The sequence below is a fragment of the Pieris rapae genome, chromosome 24, assembly GCF_905147795.1.
Source record: "Pieris rapae chromosome 24, ilPieRapa1.1, whole genome shotgun sequence".
NCBI lineage: Eukaryota > Metazoa > Arthropoda > Insecta > Lepidoptera > Pieridae > Pieris > Pieris rapae.
This window is the reverse complement of record NC_059532.1, coordinates 2353580-2373426: the sequence shown is the minus strand read 5'-3', so window position 1 is coordinate 2373426 and position 19847 is coordinate 2353580. Positions and strand designations below refer to the sequence as shown.

Here is a 19847-nt window from a genome sequence, read left to right as displayed (position 1 = left end):
GAGAAATGTGCTAACTTTCAGAAGAAATATTGCAATATAATTGGACCCAATTTTTCGCTCCAATTTTTTAATGTATATCATCTGATTCTCCCTCAATTGATGGAGACGTGGTCTATTCGCCAGCTTTGCAAAGAAATTATAAAAAAATTTGGCGTGCTCGAATGTGAATGTTACGGAAGTGTATACAGCGATGCTACTGTTTCATACAATTCCTGTTACTTCCGCGGCAGCAGAAAGATCTTTCAGTAAACTGAAGATTATAAAACATTATTTAAGAAACAGCATTCGACAAGATCGCCTCCGACATTTATCGTTAATTGCAATAGAAAATGAGGCGGCATCAAACTTGGATTTGAGTGAAATTATAGACGAATTCGCAAAAATTAAAGCGCGCAAGAGATTGTGAATTGGGCGGGGAAATTCTGTTAAAAAATCGTTTTTTCCATTAATTAATCTCATCTGTATAATAAATATTCTATATTGTCATGTGCGTCGTTGTTTATTTATTCCCTTTTTCTTCTATTAAACACATGGAGATTCTAATAGAGACGACGTATGGATTTAGCCGACTAGGGATAAGTTCACCTCCTGTTTTCTATTCTTATTCTTTCTTATCAATAATTTTGAAGGCCAATATTAGTTCAAACTGCGCGGAAAGAGGGGAGGAGGAGGGCCCGATTCTTGCACCAGGGCCCTTGTCTCCCCCTAGCTACGCCACTGAATGTATTTCCTTAAAACATTGCAAAGTGTGAGCATTTGATTATGTACTCTGACCAATGTGGCGGCCAGAACCGCAACATTAAAATGGCAGTTCTATGCCAATACATTCTTTCCAATCCTGAGTTCACAACAAAGAAAATTTACCCACAAATTTTTAGTAAGTGGACAAAGCTTACAAAAAGTTGTGTGCTCAATTAACATTAGAGAGAGAGGACAATGAAAGAGAACTATTGGATGTGCTAGAGGCCAATAAAAAGCTCAAAGCCGAAATATCATTGATATTTCAGCAAAAAAATTCACTTCAGGATGAGTGTGACTTGCTGAAAAGTCAATTGGACAAGCTTGATGGCTATGGCTTAGAATATGAAAGTGCCTTGAAACATATATCTGATCTTGAAAGGTAATTGTATGAGGCTAATCAACATATCATAAAGCTTGAAGAAGCCTCTCACAAGAAGTCACAGACTTTAACACAAGACCTTTTCAAAGTCTTAGTTTGCAATAGGTCAGAATCAAATTCCTCTACAGCATATAAAAGTATTAATGGATGTAGCAAAAAAAGAATAATAAAGTAAAACAAAAAAATTAATGAAAAAGCACAACATTGTATTAGACAATAAAAAATTAATAAAAGAAAACATTAAACTCAAAAGTAATATCGACATCCACTTAATTGAACTGGAAAATAGTAGGATTAGATATGAATTTGACACTGAACTATTACAAAAGGAGATCTTGGAACTTCAAAACATAGCAGATTCCATGGTATCGAAATTCCAGGAGTCTCAAAACATGAACTCCAAATACTCGGCTGCTATGGAAGATCTTATCAAGATCTCCACACATGCAGCACAATGCATTGAGTTTGAAAACTCAAGCCAATCTGTACAGGTGTAACCAGTATGTAGGGATAACAATATTATTACAAAGCCAAAGTTAAATGTAATGTACTCTGACCAAATAGGCCATCAAATGAGCCAATTTTTAAATAAGGAACAAAATCTTTTAAACAGCTGTTACCCAAATGCTACTTTTGGATATATTGTGAAGAATATTGTAAGAGAGTCTATAAGTAAAACTAATAATCTTATTATATTTATAGGCAATAGAGGGAATTTAAACAAAAAAGAGCTAATTAACTGCTATGCAAAATTATGCTCACTTCATACAAAAAATCTGATTATGTTTACATTCCCTTACAGTAAAAACTTCACTCAACAAGAAAATAATGTAAGACATATTTTAAATCAGACAATGCATACATTTGCTATACAGCCAAGAATTTGGCTCGACAACTTGCTTCTATTGAGCAGGTTTTAGTTAGACCTTGGAAGATATTCCAATACATAGTATTTATAATTTAAATTAGATACTAAGACAACAGAGAGTCTCTCTAGCAAAGAATTAGTAAGATAAGTAAATTTAGGGATAATAATAATAATAATACTATCAATCTGGTTCATAAAAATATACAAGGCATGAAAAGTAAATTACTAGAAATTGAGTTGTTTTTGAGCAGTGAAAATATTGACATATTGTGTATTTCAGAACACTGGTTAAAGACATGTGAACTTATGTTCAATTTTTGTAATCATCAGATTGGTAGTTTGTTCTGCAGAGGAAATGCAATATGCGGTGGCTCATTAATATTGCTTTATAAAAAATTAAAATTTAAAGAAAGGAAGGACATAGTGAGCCTCTCTGTGGAACGCCTTATTGAAGTATCTTGTGTGGAGCTGGAGCAATTTATCATTGTTAGTTTGTATAGCCCTCCTTCAGCTCAATATGATAGTTTAGAAAAAATATTAGAGTAAGTTCTGTACAAATTGCAAAAATCCAAGAAAAAGTTGGTCGTTAGTGGAGACTTTAATGTAAATTTGGTAGGTACAATTTAATAATTTTATTGTACCTACTAGGGTAACAGCCACCACGGCAACATGTATTGACAATATCTATACTAATATAGTTCCTCTCAACACCTGTATTATCGATGTAGCTGCTCTATTAACATTCAAATAAAATTTATAGATTAATAAGCTGGTATTGTATTGAAATAATTGTTTTATATTCATCAGTTTTGTTTCTGTGTAGATTTTTTGTGTGGAAGTTAAGTATGGGTAATGAAAAAGCAATTTAATTACTTTATTTTGAGCATTTAAGTAAATACATCATTACATAATCCCTATTTATCATAATAAGACTTAAGATCGTAATAAGTCCATCAAATAAGATAGTTAACAATAAATGAAATGACCTACATTTTTTTTATCCACTAGAGTAGCAAAAGAACACATCTCCATCCAAAAATCTAGAGTTTTTACATACCTACTGTGATAAAAGAACATAAGTCCATATTAGTTGCATTAACAACACAAGTCTAAATATCGTCGCTTTGATGGTGAAGAGAGTCAAGCCACAACTTGGTTCAAAATGAAAATAAGTATTCCATTAGAATTAAAACAATATGATTTTTAAGGTGGTGAATAGAGTCTGTAGAGTGTAGCGTATCGTAGATACGCACTAAAAATATAGTACATCCCATAAATGGTGACCCCGACGTGATTTTTTTTTTTCGGAAGTGAATTTTCCGACATGATGAACAACGAAGAGCTCTTATCCCAAGTAGAAACTTTAAAACTACAAGTTTCGAACCTAACACAGCCTTCAACAATAGGGGCTGTTAGTCAAGCTTCCTAGCTTTTGGGCAGATAAGCCAAAAGTGTGGTTCGCCCAAGCCGAGGCGCAATTCGAAATCGCTGGTATTTATCAAGATTCCACGAAATATGGTTACGTCTTGTCTATGCTGGATACATCTAGGAGATAGAAAACCATCCTTGTTTCTTCGTCATCTACGTTCCCTGGCTGGGGACGCAATGGGAAATGAAACAATTTTGAGGGAATTGTGGATGCGGAGACTTCCTCAAGAAGTTCAACGAATTCTAATTGCACAAAAAGATCTTGCATTAGATAAGGTAGCAGAAATAGCCGATGCTATTGTTGAGAATTCTTCTCCGGGTCCTACATCTGTCCACGCAGTTGGTATCAGCCGATCTGTTACAGACTCACCATCTGAGCTCTCAAAATTATTAAAGTCTATTGAGCAATTAACAAAAACTGTTGAAGAGCTTGCAACCAGGAATGCAAGATCTCGTTCTCGAGGCCCTCCTCAACATCGCTCCAGATCTTCTTCTGGTACCAAACTATGTTGGTATCATGGAAGGTTTTCTGAAAATGCCAGGAAATGTATTGCTCCATGCTCTTGGACCGCTAGGAACAACCAGGGAAACGGACAGAGCAATCAGTAGAGGTGGCATCTGATTGTGCAATCCACGGCCGCCGACTCTTCGTGGTTGATTCCAGGACAGGACATCGATTTTTAATTGATACTGGTTCTGACATTAGTTGTTTCCCGCGCAGTTTGCTCAAGGGCCACTATAGCTCCACGCCAATGTTCTATATTTTTATAAATCACAACCCATTTTTATCTTTGTTAAATTGATATATTTCTTCACAAACGACGGTAATTAATTTATATTCTTATAGAAAGGCTCATAGGAAAAAATACATGTTCACTCATCTTAAAAGTCTGTTCTGAGTGACCAGATGGCCTGAAGCTTGGCCTATGCATTCAATCACCGCTGAGGAAGTAGCTGAAACGTTCACCCGTGAATGGATTCCACGCTTCGGTGTCCCAGCTGTTTTGACAACCGACCAGGACACGCAGTTCGAGTCGGATCTTTTCCATCGTCTGATGTTAAGGTTTGCCACAAGGCGTAAAAGAACCACTTCTTATCATCCCTGCGCAAACGGCATGATTGAGCGAATTCATCGGCAACTTAAAGCCGCCCTAACTTGTCACGATGACAAGTGGACTAGAGCGTTACCATTGGTATTGCTGGGTATGCGGTCAGCACTTAAGGAAGACCTGAATTGCTCAGTTGCAGAAATGACTAATATTTTAAGTACCTTTTATTTTATTGTTGCATACTATAATTTTTCTACTTAGCTTTTCTGTCTCCGTAGGGGGGTGATGTAGCGTATCGTAGATACGCACTAAAAATATAGAACATCCCATAAGTCTAACTGTCTGTAGTTTAGTTACAAAAATAATCGAAAAGGTGAAAAGATGTTATTAGAACTACTATACATTACTTATAAGTAACATACTTGAATGTTACTCTGATGCCGACTATGCCAATGATCCTGACACCAGAAGGTCTATCACTGGTTACATCTTCATGAAAAATGGAGCAGCAGTGACGTGGAGCACTCAACGACAATCAACCGTCGCTCTGTCTACCACTGAGGCAGAGTTTATGGCATCCTGCTGTGCTTCAAAAGAAGCTCTCTGGGTTCGGCAGTTAATGCTTGATATTAACGAATATAAACAGAGTTGTATTAATCTTCATATAGATAATCAAAGTGCTATTTGTTTGATCAAGAATAATGATTTTCATAAACGATGTAAACATATTGATATTAAGTATAACTTTGTAAAAGAAAAATACGCACAAAAATTGATAGATTTGAAATATGTTAGTACTAATAGTCAGTTAGCTGATATATTTACAAAAGCTCTATGTAAAGTAAAATTTCAATATTTCAGAGAGAAACTTGGTGTGATTGAGAAACCAAAAAAAAAAAAAAAAAAATGTAAAGCTATCATATTACTGTGTTGCTCAAGTATGTTTATATAAAGTTTTATAACTAAGCTATTTAATGTTTGGTTTTCATTTGTAAGCTTTAATAGAAGGCTCAAATTTAGTAGGAGTGTTAGTCTATGGAATGTAAATTTGGTGCCTTCAGCAATTATTATAGAATACATTACTTATTGTCTATGTTATATCTGGTATCTATGATCTGCTCTGTGTAATATAATTAAGCTTACTTCCTTTTTCGCCATTGTCTGGTTAACATTAAAATATAATTAACACAGTGATTAAATAAAATACTCGTTTCATTTAACACAACCTATCCAAGAAGCACAGATAAATGCCCCACCAATGTCAGAAACTACTGCAACCGGTATTTCCTCTCAAACTGCGACGACGTCGAGTATGGTACGAACTCATCCGTCCAGCATATCAGCATTTCTGAGACGCGATTGTAATAAAATAAAAAGGAAATTGATGATCACTTAATGAATCTTTTTGTATGTGACATGCAGCCTTTTTCCATAATAGAAGATAAAGGATTTCGTGAATTGATCAAGTTTGCATTCCCAAATTATATAATACCATCAAGAAAATATTTTGCAAACAATTTATTGCCAGGGCAAAAATAAAATAAATAAAATTTCTGTAAGTGAAGATGCAAGCAGTATATGCTTAACCAACGATATTTGGACGTCGAGAAATAATGACTCCTATCTGGCGATCACGGGTCATTACATTGACAGGAATTTTATTCTACAATCTGTACTTCTAGAATGTAACGTTTTAGAAAATAGTCACACTGGCCGGGACATTTGGCCGAAGAGATAAAAAATGTAACTCAGGATTGGTCTATTCCATCTGAAAAAGTGCTTCTTGTAGTTTCCGATAATGGTGCGAACATAAATGCTGTAAAGCAAATATTAGGGTGGAAACATTTTAGCTGTTATGCGCACACATTAAATCTAGCGGTACAAAAGATATTAGGAAACTCCTACATTAAAGACACTTTAAGTAAAGTAAAATCAATAGTGTCATATTTTAAGCGTAGTAATGTGGCTTGGAACAAATTGAAGACTTACCAAGAGCAAGCCAATAAGGTGGTGAAGAGGCCTCTTCAAGACGTCCCGACACGGTGGAATTCCACATTTTATATGTTGTCACGATTTGTCGAGTTAAAAGATGAAATTAATTGCGCAATGAGCAATTTAGATGTAGTGAATTGCACTCGTTTAACAAGTTACGATTGGGATATATGTCAATCATTAATTTGGGTGTTGCGTCCATGTGAGGAAGTTACCAGAGAAATGAGCGGTCAAAAATATGTTAGTGGTAGCTCGGTGATTCCCATAACGGTTGGCCTTACCAATGCTCTGCAGGAAATTGCTACTGAGACGTACCGACAAGAAAACAATATAAGTATATTTCCAGACGAAGTTGAATTTTGCCGCCAGGATTTACTCTCCGAAATTAATAATCGATTTCAAAATTTAGAAAAGAGCCGTACCTTAACTATCTCTACAATTTTAGATCCAAGATATAAATTATATTTCCGAAATGCAACCGTAGCAGAAAATACTAAACATTACGTTGTGGGTTTAGTAACATCTATGATCCAACAAACAAACTAATCAACCTACAACTACAGGCTCTGAAGCACCACAAGATGTCCAAGAAAAAAAATCAAATAGTTTAATTTGGCAACATTATATTAAAACCATGAAAAATGTACGGCCAACTGGTACAGCCCACAGTAGGGCTATCATAGAAGTACAAAAATATATAGATGACAGTGTGTTACCACAAGACATGGACCCTTTGACATGGTGGCGAGCTAACCAAGGTATTTAACCTAACTTAGCCAAACTGGCCAAATTAAAATTAAACGCAATGGCCACCAGCGTTCCATGTGAACAGTTATTTTCCGTATATTGACAGAAAGAAGATCGCGGCTTGGTAGTCGAAAAGTCCAGCAATTAATATTCCTGCAGCAAAATAAAAAACACTAAAAACGGTACAAAAAAAAGAACAAAAAACCTGAAAAAACTAAAAAAAATATTGCAAATTAAAATTGTAAATAAATTGATTTGAAATCTTTTAACTACGCCGGCTAGTTAGTTTAAATACAATTAATTTTATTTTGCATTAATTTACTTATATAGAAATAACTAGAATTCATTAATAACCATCGTCATATTCTTAGCTGACAGTCCTCAGCCTGGAAGTAGGTAGTAGCAGTAGGAAGGAAAGATTTCATATCTCATAATGCATAATTACGTATAGGTACTTGAAACATCGTACCTACATTATATTGGAGGCATACCATACTTATCGCATACGTTTACTTATCGAAATCCTACCACACCCAAATACTTAGAAGTATTTTGATACCTGGTATTTGTACCAGGTATTTAATGATACCCAATACCCATACCTTAAAGGCCGGGTATGCAGAATGGCAGGTATATCTCATCTCTAGTCAAGTGGCATAAATCATTAGTTTTTACTTTTTGAACGAACTCTGCATTTAGAGCGCTATTTTGTATGGCTTGACATCTGTCATGATCTGTTAAAAATGCCTTGTTTTCGCGCGTCGGCGTTCCTTGCAGAGGCAAGTCTGTGATTTTACTGTTTTATGTTGTCTATTTTGCTTGTTAAGTTTCTTGGATTTGTATTAAATCTATTGAACAAAAGACGAGACGGCAAAATGTCCAGGTATAATAATTATCGCTCAAAGTTAATATTGAACTTGGTAAACAATTCCAAGAACTCGAATGATCGTGATCAAGACGACACGCATGACTTAAATTTGTGCCTGCAGCTCGATCAGTACCAAGAACATTACATTGAAACCCCTGTCTACATGGATCTGGATGTAATCACAACTGGTGAGATACGTAACCTTTACGTAGTTAGAACTTAAAATTGTTATTATGCCTTTCTTTTAGTAGCTACTTACATCTTTTTTCTAAACATACCATTCTCTAAATTAATCAGAATCTCAGTTTTATAATTTCAAGGTAAACCACAAATAATTTATTTTGGACCACCCCAAATCTTCTTGTGGGTATTTTTAAGGTGACTAAGGGAATAAAGATTTCTTATGTAGTGTTCTTGTGGGCAAAAAGATAGCTACTTATCTCCACTTGACATGCCATTCCATCCTAAAAATGTAATGCTTGCATTGCTTTAACATAGCAACTTTAGCATTGCTATAACTTCATTCTAAAACATTGAGTTAGTTGTTGTACCAATGACAAGGGATTAGTCATGAGTTTATATATGCATGTATGTTATTCCGTTATTAAATACTATCTGCAAAGCAGATTGATGTAGATTCACTTGATCCAGAAACAAAAAGCTCAAACAAAGGTAATAATACTACAGCTAACTGTTTTGTAGATCCTGAACAAGTATTATCAGATTCTGACCGTTTCGCTCAATCAGATTGTTCAGAACATGATCCATGTTATATACCAGAATCAGAAACTTCACATTACAGTGATAGTGAACCTGAAATAGTACAAAGAGAACAAGAGAATTTAAGAAATAGTAGCCAAGATCTTCAAGAGGTTGAAAACAGTAACAGTGAAAAAACTTAAATGCATAAAGTAGTAAAACTGCAACATACCATTCAAACGACCATAAAATTATTAGTATGAGTTCAATGCATGCTGTTGGAGGATTATTACTATCATGGTGATATATTTAATCGAGTGGCAACACTTTTTTTCTTCACGACTGTCAAATTTAAATTGATTTTGACAAATCAAAGCCGATCGTAATTTTGGAGCGGATGAAAATTGTGTATTTGCTTTGCAGTGTAATTATTTGGTTTTCGAAGGTACATTCAAACAAAATTAGTTATTTTACGTAATAATTCATCTTCTTTTCAGTACAATTTATAACTTATAAAAAAAACTTTTGGTGTGTTCAGAAATTTTGTTTATTTTGTGGTTGTAAATCTGCAACAATATGCATTTACTAGAAAATGTCCCTGTTTAGTGACTAACTATCACTTTTATTGGTTTTCAGATGCCATACTTGAATCAAAAGCAAATAGAAGAGTATGTAGCTCTAATAAATTATGGAGAGATTTCGGAAGATGATCTTGAGGACTCAGATACAGAAGGTAATGAGAATTTTTATGAAAATGGAGACGATTTGCTTCACGATCTTGAGAGTCCATTAGAAGAGGAAAATGATGACCCCGATAATGATCCGAGCTAGTCGCCGAGCAACTATGAGAGGACTCGTATGGAAGGTAAAAAAAATTGTTTGGAATTATGACCAGACAGCTTTTCATGGAGACACTACATACCCACCTGAACTGAAGGATGAGGCTACTACTGGTACTCCCTATAGTATTTTTTCACATTTTATTACATCAGAAATAGTTCAAAGCATTGTGGAAGAGTCTAATTTGTATTCCGTTCAAAAAAATGTGACTAAACCATTAAATTTATCTGAAACTGAGCTAAGAAAGTTTATGGCGATACTAATATACATGTCTGTTATAAAATATCCCAATATACGGCTATACTGGTCAAATACTGTAGGTTTTCAACCAATCAAGGACATAATGACTGTCAACTGATTTGAGACTATTCGTAGATTTCTACATTTCAACAATAACGAGAAACATTTACCCAAGGAACACCCACAACATGATAGGCTCCATAAGATAAGGCCTATAATTAGCCATCTAAATGAGAAATTTGCTTTAGTTCCTATGGAACAAAAACTCTCAATTGATGAACAGATGTGTGCCACAAAAGTGGCACACTTCATGAAGCAGTATTTACCTAATAAGCCCCATAAGTGGGGGTTTAAATTATATGTGATGTGCATCGTGAAAGGTTATGCTCATAAATTTGAAATATATACTGGCCAAGAGAATGAACGGCTTCCAGATGAACCAGATTTTGGGCCAGTGGGAAATGTTGTAGTCCGGCTTGCTAGAGGTGTCCCAAGGCATATAAATCATATAATTTATTTTGATAATTTTTACACCTCTGTACCTTTAGTTACCTATCTTGCCAAACAAGGAATTTATAGCCTAGGTACTGTGCAATCTAACAGGCTAGTGAACTGCAAACTGCCGGACAAAAAAACAATGATGAAGAAACCTGTTCCTCGTGGAACTCATGAAGAGCAGATGACTGAATTTGACGGTATTGATTTGACAGCAGTTACTTGGAAGGACAATAAAGTTGTAATTTTTCTATCTTCATATGTTGGAGCAGACCTGTGGGCCAAGTAGAAAGATTTGATAAGGCAAATAAGACTAGAATTTAAAATTTCATGCCCACATATAATAAAGGAATATAATGCTCATATGGGCGGAGTAGACCTAGTGGATAGCTTTATTGGGAGGTACCGAATTGCAATGAGAAGCCGAAAGTGGTATCTTGGTATCTTTTACCACTTATTGGACATGACGGTAATAAATTCTTGGCTTGTGTATAAAAATTTAAAAACAACTTGAAGCCAATTCATCAGTTCTAAACCTATGTAACTATAGACTGGAACTGGCTAAGGTATTAGCCAAAGTAAATAACTCATTTGAACTCTGCAACAAAAGAGGAAGGCCGAAGTGTTGAAATGGAAATACAAGCAAAAAAAAAGGAGAGGACCAGCTCAACATATTCCTCCTAAGGACATAAGGACTGATAATGTTGGTCACTACTGGCCTGGTAATTGTGTTCGCAGCAGATGCAAAATGCCTGGATGCAAGGGATACACGCAAAACAGGTGTAAGAAGTGTGGAGTAGCTCTTTGTCTTACCACAACTGTATCTATATATACACTTGTATCTTTTTACCTCCCTGTTTATTAGTAGATTATTTTCAAAATATCTAAATGGTGAAAAGAGCCAAAATAACAATTAACAGAAAAACTAGTTTAATTACAAAAACGATTAATGTACTGAAAATACAAGAATCATGTTTAGCAAAATCTATGCCATTCTTATTAAAATCTAACTTACGGTTTAGATGATATGGACTAATTATTATTTTTTGTTTAACCTCGCCACTTAATTGCTCATTATTTTGGAACTTTTTATGTGTGGGTTGACTCTCTTCACTACCAAAGCGACGATATTATAAATGTCAGAAAATACAATCTCAAAAAATACAATAAAAAACTGGAGAAGTGTGCCGAAGTGAGAGTTGCTGGCCTTGATGACCCTTCACATCAAATGACATTAAATTGGCGATAGCGGAGATGGGGGGCTAACCGGAAGCAAATAACGGTGAGTGAGGCCTTACACAACTAGTTTGTTTGGGTCCGGTGTCCAATCCTTGCAGCCAAGCAAATTACAGAGGGCCGACTGCTCATAGGCTGGCCGCATCATCAGCAATATCAGGTGTTACCGGTGCCTTCAGCTTGCAGCGCATAATGACGAACCGCGATGTATTAGAAGAATTCATACAAATATATCAAAATGAAACCTGTTTATGGAACGTCAAAAATAAAGATTACCATAATAGAGATAAGCGGAATGCTGAATGTAAACAAATAGAAAAACTTAAAGAAATCGAACCGAATGCAGATCGTGACCTGGTGACGAAAAAAAATTAGACAAAAAGGAGGAACATAAAGTTGCGGAGTCTTTGAAGTCGGGGGCAGGCGTTGATGAAATATATAAGCCAAAGTTATGGACTATGATCAGCTATCTTTTCTTAAAGATCAGTGCATTTTTTTTTTTTTTTATAGAACAGGGGGCAAACGGGCAGGAGGCTGACCTGATGTTATGTGATACCGCCGCCCATGGACACCCTCAACGCCAGAGGGCTCGCGAGTGCGTTGCCGGCCTTTTAAGAATTGGTACGCTAAACATTCCAAGAAGTTCACGTTCGAGCATGTCTGATCATGTTGAATGTGAGGTATAGGAGGTGAGGAGGAGGAGATAATACACCTCCATCCGAAATCCTGCCATTGGTATCAAAATCGCACAGCAAGAATTGATAATTCGCATCCACTATTGCCATAAGAACCATGCTATGTTTTCCTTTGTAATTAAAATAATATGATTCACTATTTTCTGGACTAATATCTACGTGCTTCCCATCAATCGCTCCAATTCAATGAGGGAAATTCCATCTTTCTTTAAACTGTTTGGATATAAATTTCCATTCCTGTTCAGTTCGTGGAAACTGAAATATAAAAAAAAAACCAATATCATATTATTTTCATACATTATAATCATGGCATTAAATTTAATTAACAATTGTTAATTAAATTTAATGCCATGATTATATGATATATATATATTATATGATAAGACCGATATGATGTAGGCTAAAAGTCTTGCGATCAAAATGCGTGAATTATCAAAAAATCAGCATATCATTGCAGAAAAAATCAATTATACCCTTTTTGAAGGCGAGTTTAGTAACTTGACTTTGTCCCATAAGTTGTGTAATGATAATCATACGCAACAGTTTACATTAGGTCAACAGCCGCAATATTCAGATTCTCCATTTGCTTGGTTTTTTCTCCATAACTTGGTTTCTCCATAACCTACGAACGTCAGTATGTAATTCAACAGTGATTTTTTCAACAATAAAGTGAAAAAATTAATCCTAACCAACAACAAAATGAATTTTGCAATATCACTGGAACGACACATCAATATCGATTAAGGTAATAACGCCATCTAGAGGATTTACTGAAAACTAGCTTAGCTCGAGGTAGCCAGCCGTCAGACAATTAGCGGGCAACACAAGTATCATAAATAAAATTCCAAAGACAATAGTGATTGGTACATAAGTTTTTTGAAACGCTACTAAAAAACCCTGAACAACTACAAAAACTGCGGATGGATGCCAGGAAACCGTTTATTGTGTATGATTTTTATGAAAAAAAGGCTGTTGTAAAAGAAAATCTCATGCACATTTATAACGAGAGTGACATTCAGAGCGATTCCAGTAAATTACGGGCTTCGGTCAAAGGTAAAGCATTTCCATCCCACAGCTCTTCCTTCATAGACAATTCATTTAGGATTTCCGCCATTAGGCTGTGGAATATGCTGCCTGAGTCTATACGATTGGCTTCCTCCCTATCGTCTTTTAAAACTCTTCTTTATAAATATTTCCTTACCTTATCATATCCTGATCAATCGTGACCTGTGTAATTCTTGTATCTCCTGTTCGTTTTGTAATTCTCTATTTGCTATTCTTGAATTTGTAAGATTAGCTTTTTAGTTTTAGTTAGTTATTATAATATATATAGTTATTAATAGATTAAGGTTCTATATATTAATATAAATTTATTTTGTTTTTTATATAACTTCTTGCACCCATCATTTTTTTTTAAATTTATTTCATTTCTTACTAGGGTTGCCTGGAAGAGATCGCTGTTAGCGATAAGGCCGCCCGTTGCATCCCTTGTAATTTATATATTTTGTGTTTCTTTCTAGTAACGAAGTGTGAATAAATAAATAAATAAAGGCTGAGTCTGGAGATTTTATAAAACTACCGCGGATACAGTTACCTTCATTTTCTGGCAAATATAGTGAATGGCAGACATTCTATGATTTGTATTGTTCCATAGCATAGAAGAAACGGAGACGAATTTAAAGGAAATAATAAAGCATTTAACATTGTACCAATGAAGCTTGATGATTATCTAAATTTTTCGGACTTAAGTTCGAAAAAAGGACCATTCACAATTAACCTCTGGTTATAAATGTGTTATGGCAACCTGTAAAATGGCTGCAATATAAAGATCCCATAGGAGAAATTCGTTTCAAGACAGATTTGGACAATGAAAGCTCTTTTAAAGTAATAAATTACAGAAAAAGGGGCAAACAAAATGTTGACAACATACAGCTGGAAGTTGTATCCAAAGACACTTTACCGATAAGTAAAGAAAAAAAGAAGGATTTGATGAATCTATTACCATTAATAGATCCCGCATTTCATGAATTTTATAAAAATATTAAGACCGATAATAGCACTAACGACAGAGATACAGATTAAGATACGGAAGACCCCGATGTATTATTACGATATTAATACCAGTAATAATAATATACATGTAAAGAAAACCACTACCTTATTGATATTGTTTTTGTTAATTAATTTAATTCTTATTCTCTATTTTTTAATTTGGCGCCATATAATTAAACAGATGTCTCATGTCATTGTAACTGTCAGTTGGTGAATGTGTTATGTTATGTTTTTGATTTTATATAGGATCAATACCTGAAGTAAAGGCTTTAAATGTTGTTTTTTGTCTTACAGAAAAACGCAATTAAGTCTTATTTTACTAGAAAACCGAATATTATTATAAAACAACATTTTCTGCACATATTTAAATAAGCATGGAGAAGTTGAGGTTTGATTTTGCTGTTTAAACTGCAGCGGATGGAAAATCTAATATTATTTGCATAACCTCAATAGGTACACCTACTTGACAAGTTTTCAGTATACCGGATGAATTTCAGCCTGCAAGTTTACATCAGGTTATCACAAGTACCTCAAACTATGCCAAAGTAAGAAACGATTCTTAACATTTTACGTCCACTTGAAGCGGCGACTAAGGAAATATCTGGTGATAAATATTGTTCTAGTTCCAAAATCATTCCATTAGTGCACTGCATGATATCAAAACTGAAAAACCTTCTTATTGAAGAACCTTTAATCAAGGACAAAAAAATAGTTAAGAATATAACTAAAAGACTGAATGATAAGTCAAAAAAATTTCCTAAGAAGACTAATACAGAGAAGAAAGACAAAAGGTTAAGCAGCCAAAGAAAATGAAAGAATTTAAGGATATTTTATGTTTTTTTTTGCGGTGAAATATATATTGAAGTAGACGGTAAACCAATTGAAAAGTGGATTCAACGTAACATTTGTCAACAATGGTGTCACGAAGATTGTTCTACTTTTGATGGCACCCAAGGTTATACCTGTGATACTTGCCAATCTTAATTTTCTAATTTTATGGTCAAGTTATGGTTTTTTTTTCAGTTTATCAAAGTTATTTCAGAGATTGAATATGGGTATTCACTTTGACGTGTGTGTACCGTGTTCACGTAAAGTCAAATCGATCAGTCGAATCAAAAGTGAAAATGAATCAAGTGCCAATCAAAAGATGATGGTGCGATCTTTTTATTTAATTCTTATCTACCCTACTTTTGTTACATTAACTTAATAAAGGAAATTTTTGTTTGTTTGTTTGTTTATTTTGTTGTAGATATTATAAGGATAATGATCCTTTAGCAACAAAGTTTCGTCAAACGTGACGGCATAAGACTACGAAGACGTCCCACTGTTCAAACATGACAATTATTTGACGATCTTTTAAGTGAACAAATAACACAAAAATTTGCGACAACTACGAGTAGAAAAGAAAAACGTGCAATTACAAATTTAATTGATGTAAAGAAATTCAAACATTTTAAAGTTTCCACAGATCTTCTATATATATAAAATATATATAGAAGATCTATATATATAAAATACAAAAAATGACAGTTTGAATGTCCAAAAATTGGTAAACTTATGAAGACGATATAAATAGTAGCATTGCTCCCGGTAAAAAACAATATAAGAAAAGAAATTGAACAGTGAAGCAAATACGATATCTTTTAAAGTATTTTGTGCAAGAGAAAGAGGACACTATGCTACTACTTTAGAATGTAACTAGATCATTAAAAGCTACACCCGACACTAGTGAGGACGTAGTGATGTTTAAAAAAACGGTACAGTGAAACTTGGTTAAGTAGGACCTGGATAAGTGAGAAACCTCCATAACTGGAACTCATGCTGAGGTCCCAACACTTTGGCTCTGAATTACCTCTGTTAGTGGGACGAGGTAAACCTCTATATCTGAGATTTGTTCTTTCGATTTATCATCATAGTTACCTCTATAACTCAGACAGCGAGTAAATTTTATATGCATAAACCTCTGTAACTGAGATAACATTATTTGTTTACTCATTCTTATTCTACCTTCTTCTTCAGTTTTAGTTTCGCTTGTGTCATCAATGTAATCAATTGGTCACCAAAGCATATTTGATAAAATTTATAACATCGAAAAACATCTGATGGGCTGATACTTCCAAACGACAAACCAAAATGACAGATTTTTATAATTCATACATTCTGTTTCCATATTCGTACATATTACGTGTAAAAACGTGCTTGAATATTTTTGTTGATTACCTTTAAGTACTATTTTTTTTTATTAAAACTCATTTACATACATAACACGTTATTTTATTTAATGATCGCACCTGCATAACTGAAATAACCAAACTTTAAAAATACGACCAAGGTCACAGAGCGCGTAATAAGCGCTACAGGGATATCAAATTAAGGCGCGAAAAACAAACAGAAATAAAATCAACTTTAAATCAGTTTAGGTTGTTTGATTGCTGCAAATGTACATCAGCCAATTCATCTCCCTGACAACCATAATTATTAATTATGGTAAAAGTAGCAACATATTCATTATGCAATTTTAGAAACCCTAACAATGTGAACCAAGAAGAAATGATAACTGATAATAAGCCCTTCTGCTAATAAACATTTATTTTATACAGGGATATAGACACTATGAGTGGAGCCAAAAGAAGCTCTAAAAACATTGACAAATGTGCCATGGCGTCATTTAGTACCGCCAAATTATCAAGGTAGCTGACATGACGTTTCAGGGATGACACTAAAACAAGAAACACCTGACCGTGACCTTGTGGAAATTTGTGCTTTGAAGGAAAGAAAGGGTAATAAATATAACCATAATTCATGGTAACAAAACCACAGACACTAACTTTAATCTAGAGCTTCAATACTCCCCTATCTCTTACACTTTTTTGCAAAATACTTGACATTTTCTTCTCTACTTCACAAGGCTGTTTTATAAATTTGACTATATATTGGCATATTGGTTGAAGCATCCTGGCAAGATATTTGAGTTCCAAATTTAAATTTGAAAGTAACATTAGAAAACTAATGATTATTCCAAAATTCGTTACTAATTTCGCCTTGTCTCATTTTTGTCCTTTGTCAAACAAAACATTAACATATTATGTATAGATTAACACCCAATGTTCAAAATGGCTTTATAATATGTTCCCAAATATTAATAATACCATGGAATCATAAACTGTGCTGTATTGCATAACCTTCAAACCCTCTTTTGCTGAATTAACACAGATGTAAAAAGCAAATCAAAACAGTGACAACTTGTGCTCACCTCAAAACAAAGACAAAACAATAACAACAATATTCATACCAAAAAAATGAATATTTTGATCAAGACAGATGACCATTAAAAGGAAATACAACTGTCTACCACTATCCGTATATAGTATATAAGTGAAACCTATTGTGGATACATCTAATGTGTTTATTTTATGTTTTATTTTTAATGTTATTTTTATTGTCAAGCTGTATCCGTTTTGTTTCCAGATAAATAAATAAATATCCTCCAACTTAAGATACAAGCATAACATACATTTTAGGATGATTTTCAAAAGCATAAAGAAATATACCAAAACAACCAAATGGAGGTATTTTTAAGGACATCAGAAAGAAGAAACACTCAATAGAAGTATCAGACAATAAAGATTTAAGGCAACTTGGGACCAGTCAATAGCCTATGTATGGTATTAAAAACAAACTATTTTATTCATACTTTTAACAAAAAAACACTAAGAACAGAAAAATTCTTACATTAACTAGATATAGCTTTTCAAAATCTGAAGTGGGACATACATATTGTCATTTACAATGAAGTATGAATGATAGGAGACAAGACTTGCACAGAGACAAATTTAAGAGTTTACTTTAAGTTGGATGAGGCATAGGCGGATTTGCCCAAAGGCCCAGTAGGCCCCGACCGGCAGCAAGATGCGAAGAGCTGCAAAATGTGCCAAGTTTTTTTTTTAATTTGTCCACTATATTGACTCGATGAAATACTTTGCCCCTTGTGGTTTTTTCAACTATCTGTTTCCTATAGACACAAGACAACCCAGACACAGTTTAATGAAGATCTTTACACAGATTTGCTGTGCATGGATATCATAGTATCCGAGACACTTCCACACCCCATCCCCGCTTCCCTCCCTTGTCTTGCTCTCTCGCGAGAGTTACTTGCAGTGCCAACTCAGTGCTGGAAACTCCTTCAAGCCAATTTCACAATCAAAAGTCCATTATCGAATCGTTGGTCAGGTCGAGCAGTCACAAGCAAGTTTACAAAAGAACATCCAACAGAAGAGAGCCGTCGTATGCGAAGCAAGTTTTGAAACGGCCCTCATGACTGTTTTTTGGGGATGACTGGATCGCATTAACGCCACAAGCAAGAAACTTGTGTGGAAATTGACATTACCCTTGTCATAGAACTGTACGAGGCTTTAATACATTTTGTTGGCGAAACTAGAGAACTTGGATGATTTCGAAAAGACAAGCTAACGAACTGTCCTTCATACAGGAATAAGAAAAAGATTTTCGACTCAATCGCAACCATAACCTGCTTCCTGGCGAGACAAATGCAAATGCATTATGCATAGCACTGTATTAGAGTGCTGTCCCTACATTTACTTAAGAACCCATGGAACTAAATACAATTTTTAAGGCTCCTAATAACTGGTACACTTTAGCTTACAGCGAAAACATAGGACAAGTTCTCTTGGCGCAGTCATTACACATTTTCCTAAGCTTGTTGACCCGTAATAAAAAACTATAAAACTAACATGACGAATTAACCTCTATATTTTGCCATTTTGCTTTATCAAATTAGTAAATCTAAATGATGCACAGTGCACACATCACGATTCACGGTACACACTACACAGATAGCCGATAGTCCATAGTCGGCTGTTTGCACTTTGCACCCAATAACCATAGTCGGCAGTCGGCACTCGGCAGTCCACAGTGTATAATTATGTAATGTTACGGTAATAAATATAGGAGAAAGAAAACTTACAATTTTAAATTTTATTGCTAAAGAATTTTCCAGTGTTTAATCATAAGTTTATATTTAGCCACATTAGCCGCAAAAATAAAAAACTAGAATTAAACAAATAATATCTGTATTCATTTTACAATCATGTGCTACTTGTGGTGACTTGAATTCGTGTATGCGGTGATGTATCTTATTTGCGTGTTGTTCCTACTGCTACCTACTACTGATAGAGAACAAATTTTTGTTCTTTTTATTATTAGTACTAGTTTCATTACTTAAATAATAATGGTTGCAGCACCTTGCAAACATTTTGTTAAACAAAAAACTTGCGATTAAGAAGAGTAACGGACAGTTTAATGCCAGTTCTTTCTCGTCCCGAACCCGTACAGCCTTAATTAGCAGTAAATATAAAATTTGAAGCATTTAATAAATGACTTGAATTTTGAATTACATATAGTTTTATGTAATTAACTGTATATTTTTAGAACAATTAATATTATTTTAAAAAAAAAACCGTGTTTAAATAAGTTTATGATTTCATAATATTTTAGAGGC

The 19847-nt window shown here is 34.3% G+C and overlaps 1 protein-coding gene and 1 pseudogene across 1 annotated transcript; both read left to right on the top strand.

Annotated features, from left to right (window-relative positions):
* The first annotated feature begins 6679 nt into the window (after positions 1-6679).
* On the top strand, positions 6680-7381 carry LOC123690385 (annotated as a pseudogene).
* An 854-nt stretch (positions 7382-8235) lies between these two features.
* Positions 8236-12529, top strand: LOC123690384 (piggyBac transposable element-derived protein 3-like). The gene is given in 4 exon segments (XM_045633845.1): positions 8236-8260; positions 8775-8954; positions 9408-9439; positions 10027-12529. Coding segments are annotated over 4 exon segments (1071 nt in total). The 3' UTR covers positions 10861-12529.
* The last annotated feature ends 7318 nt before the right edge of the window (positions 12530-19847 follow it).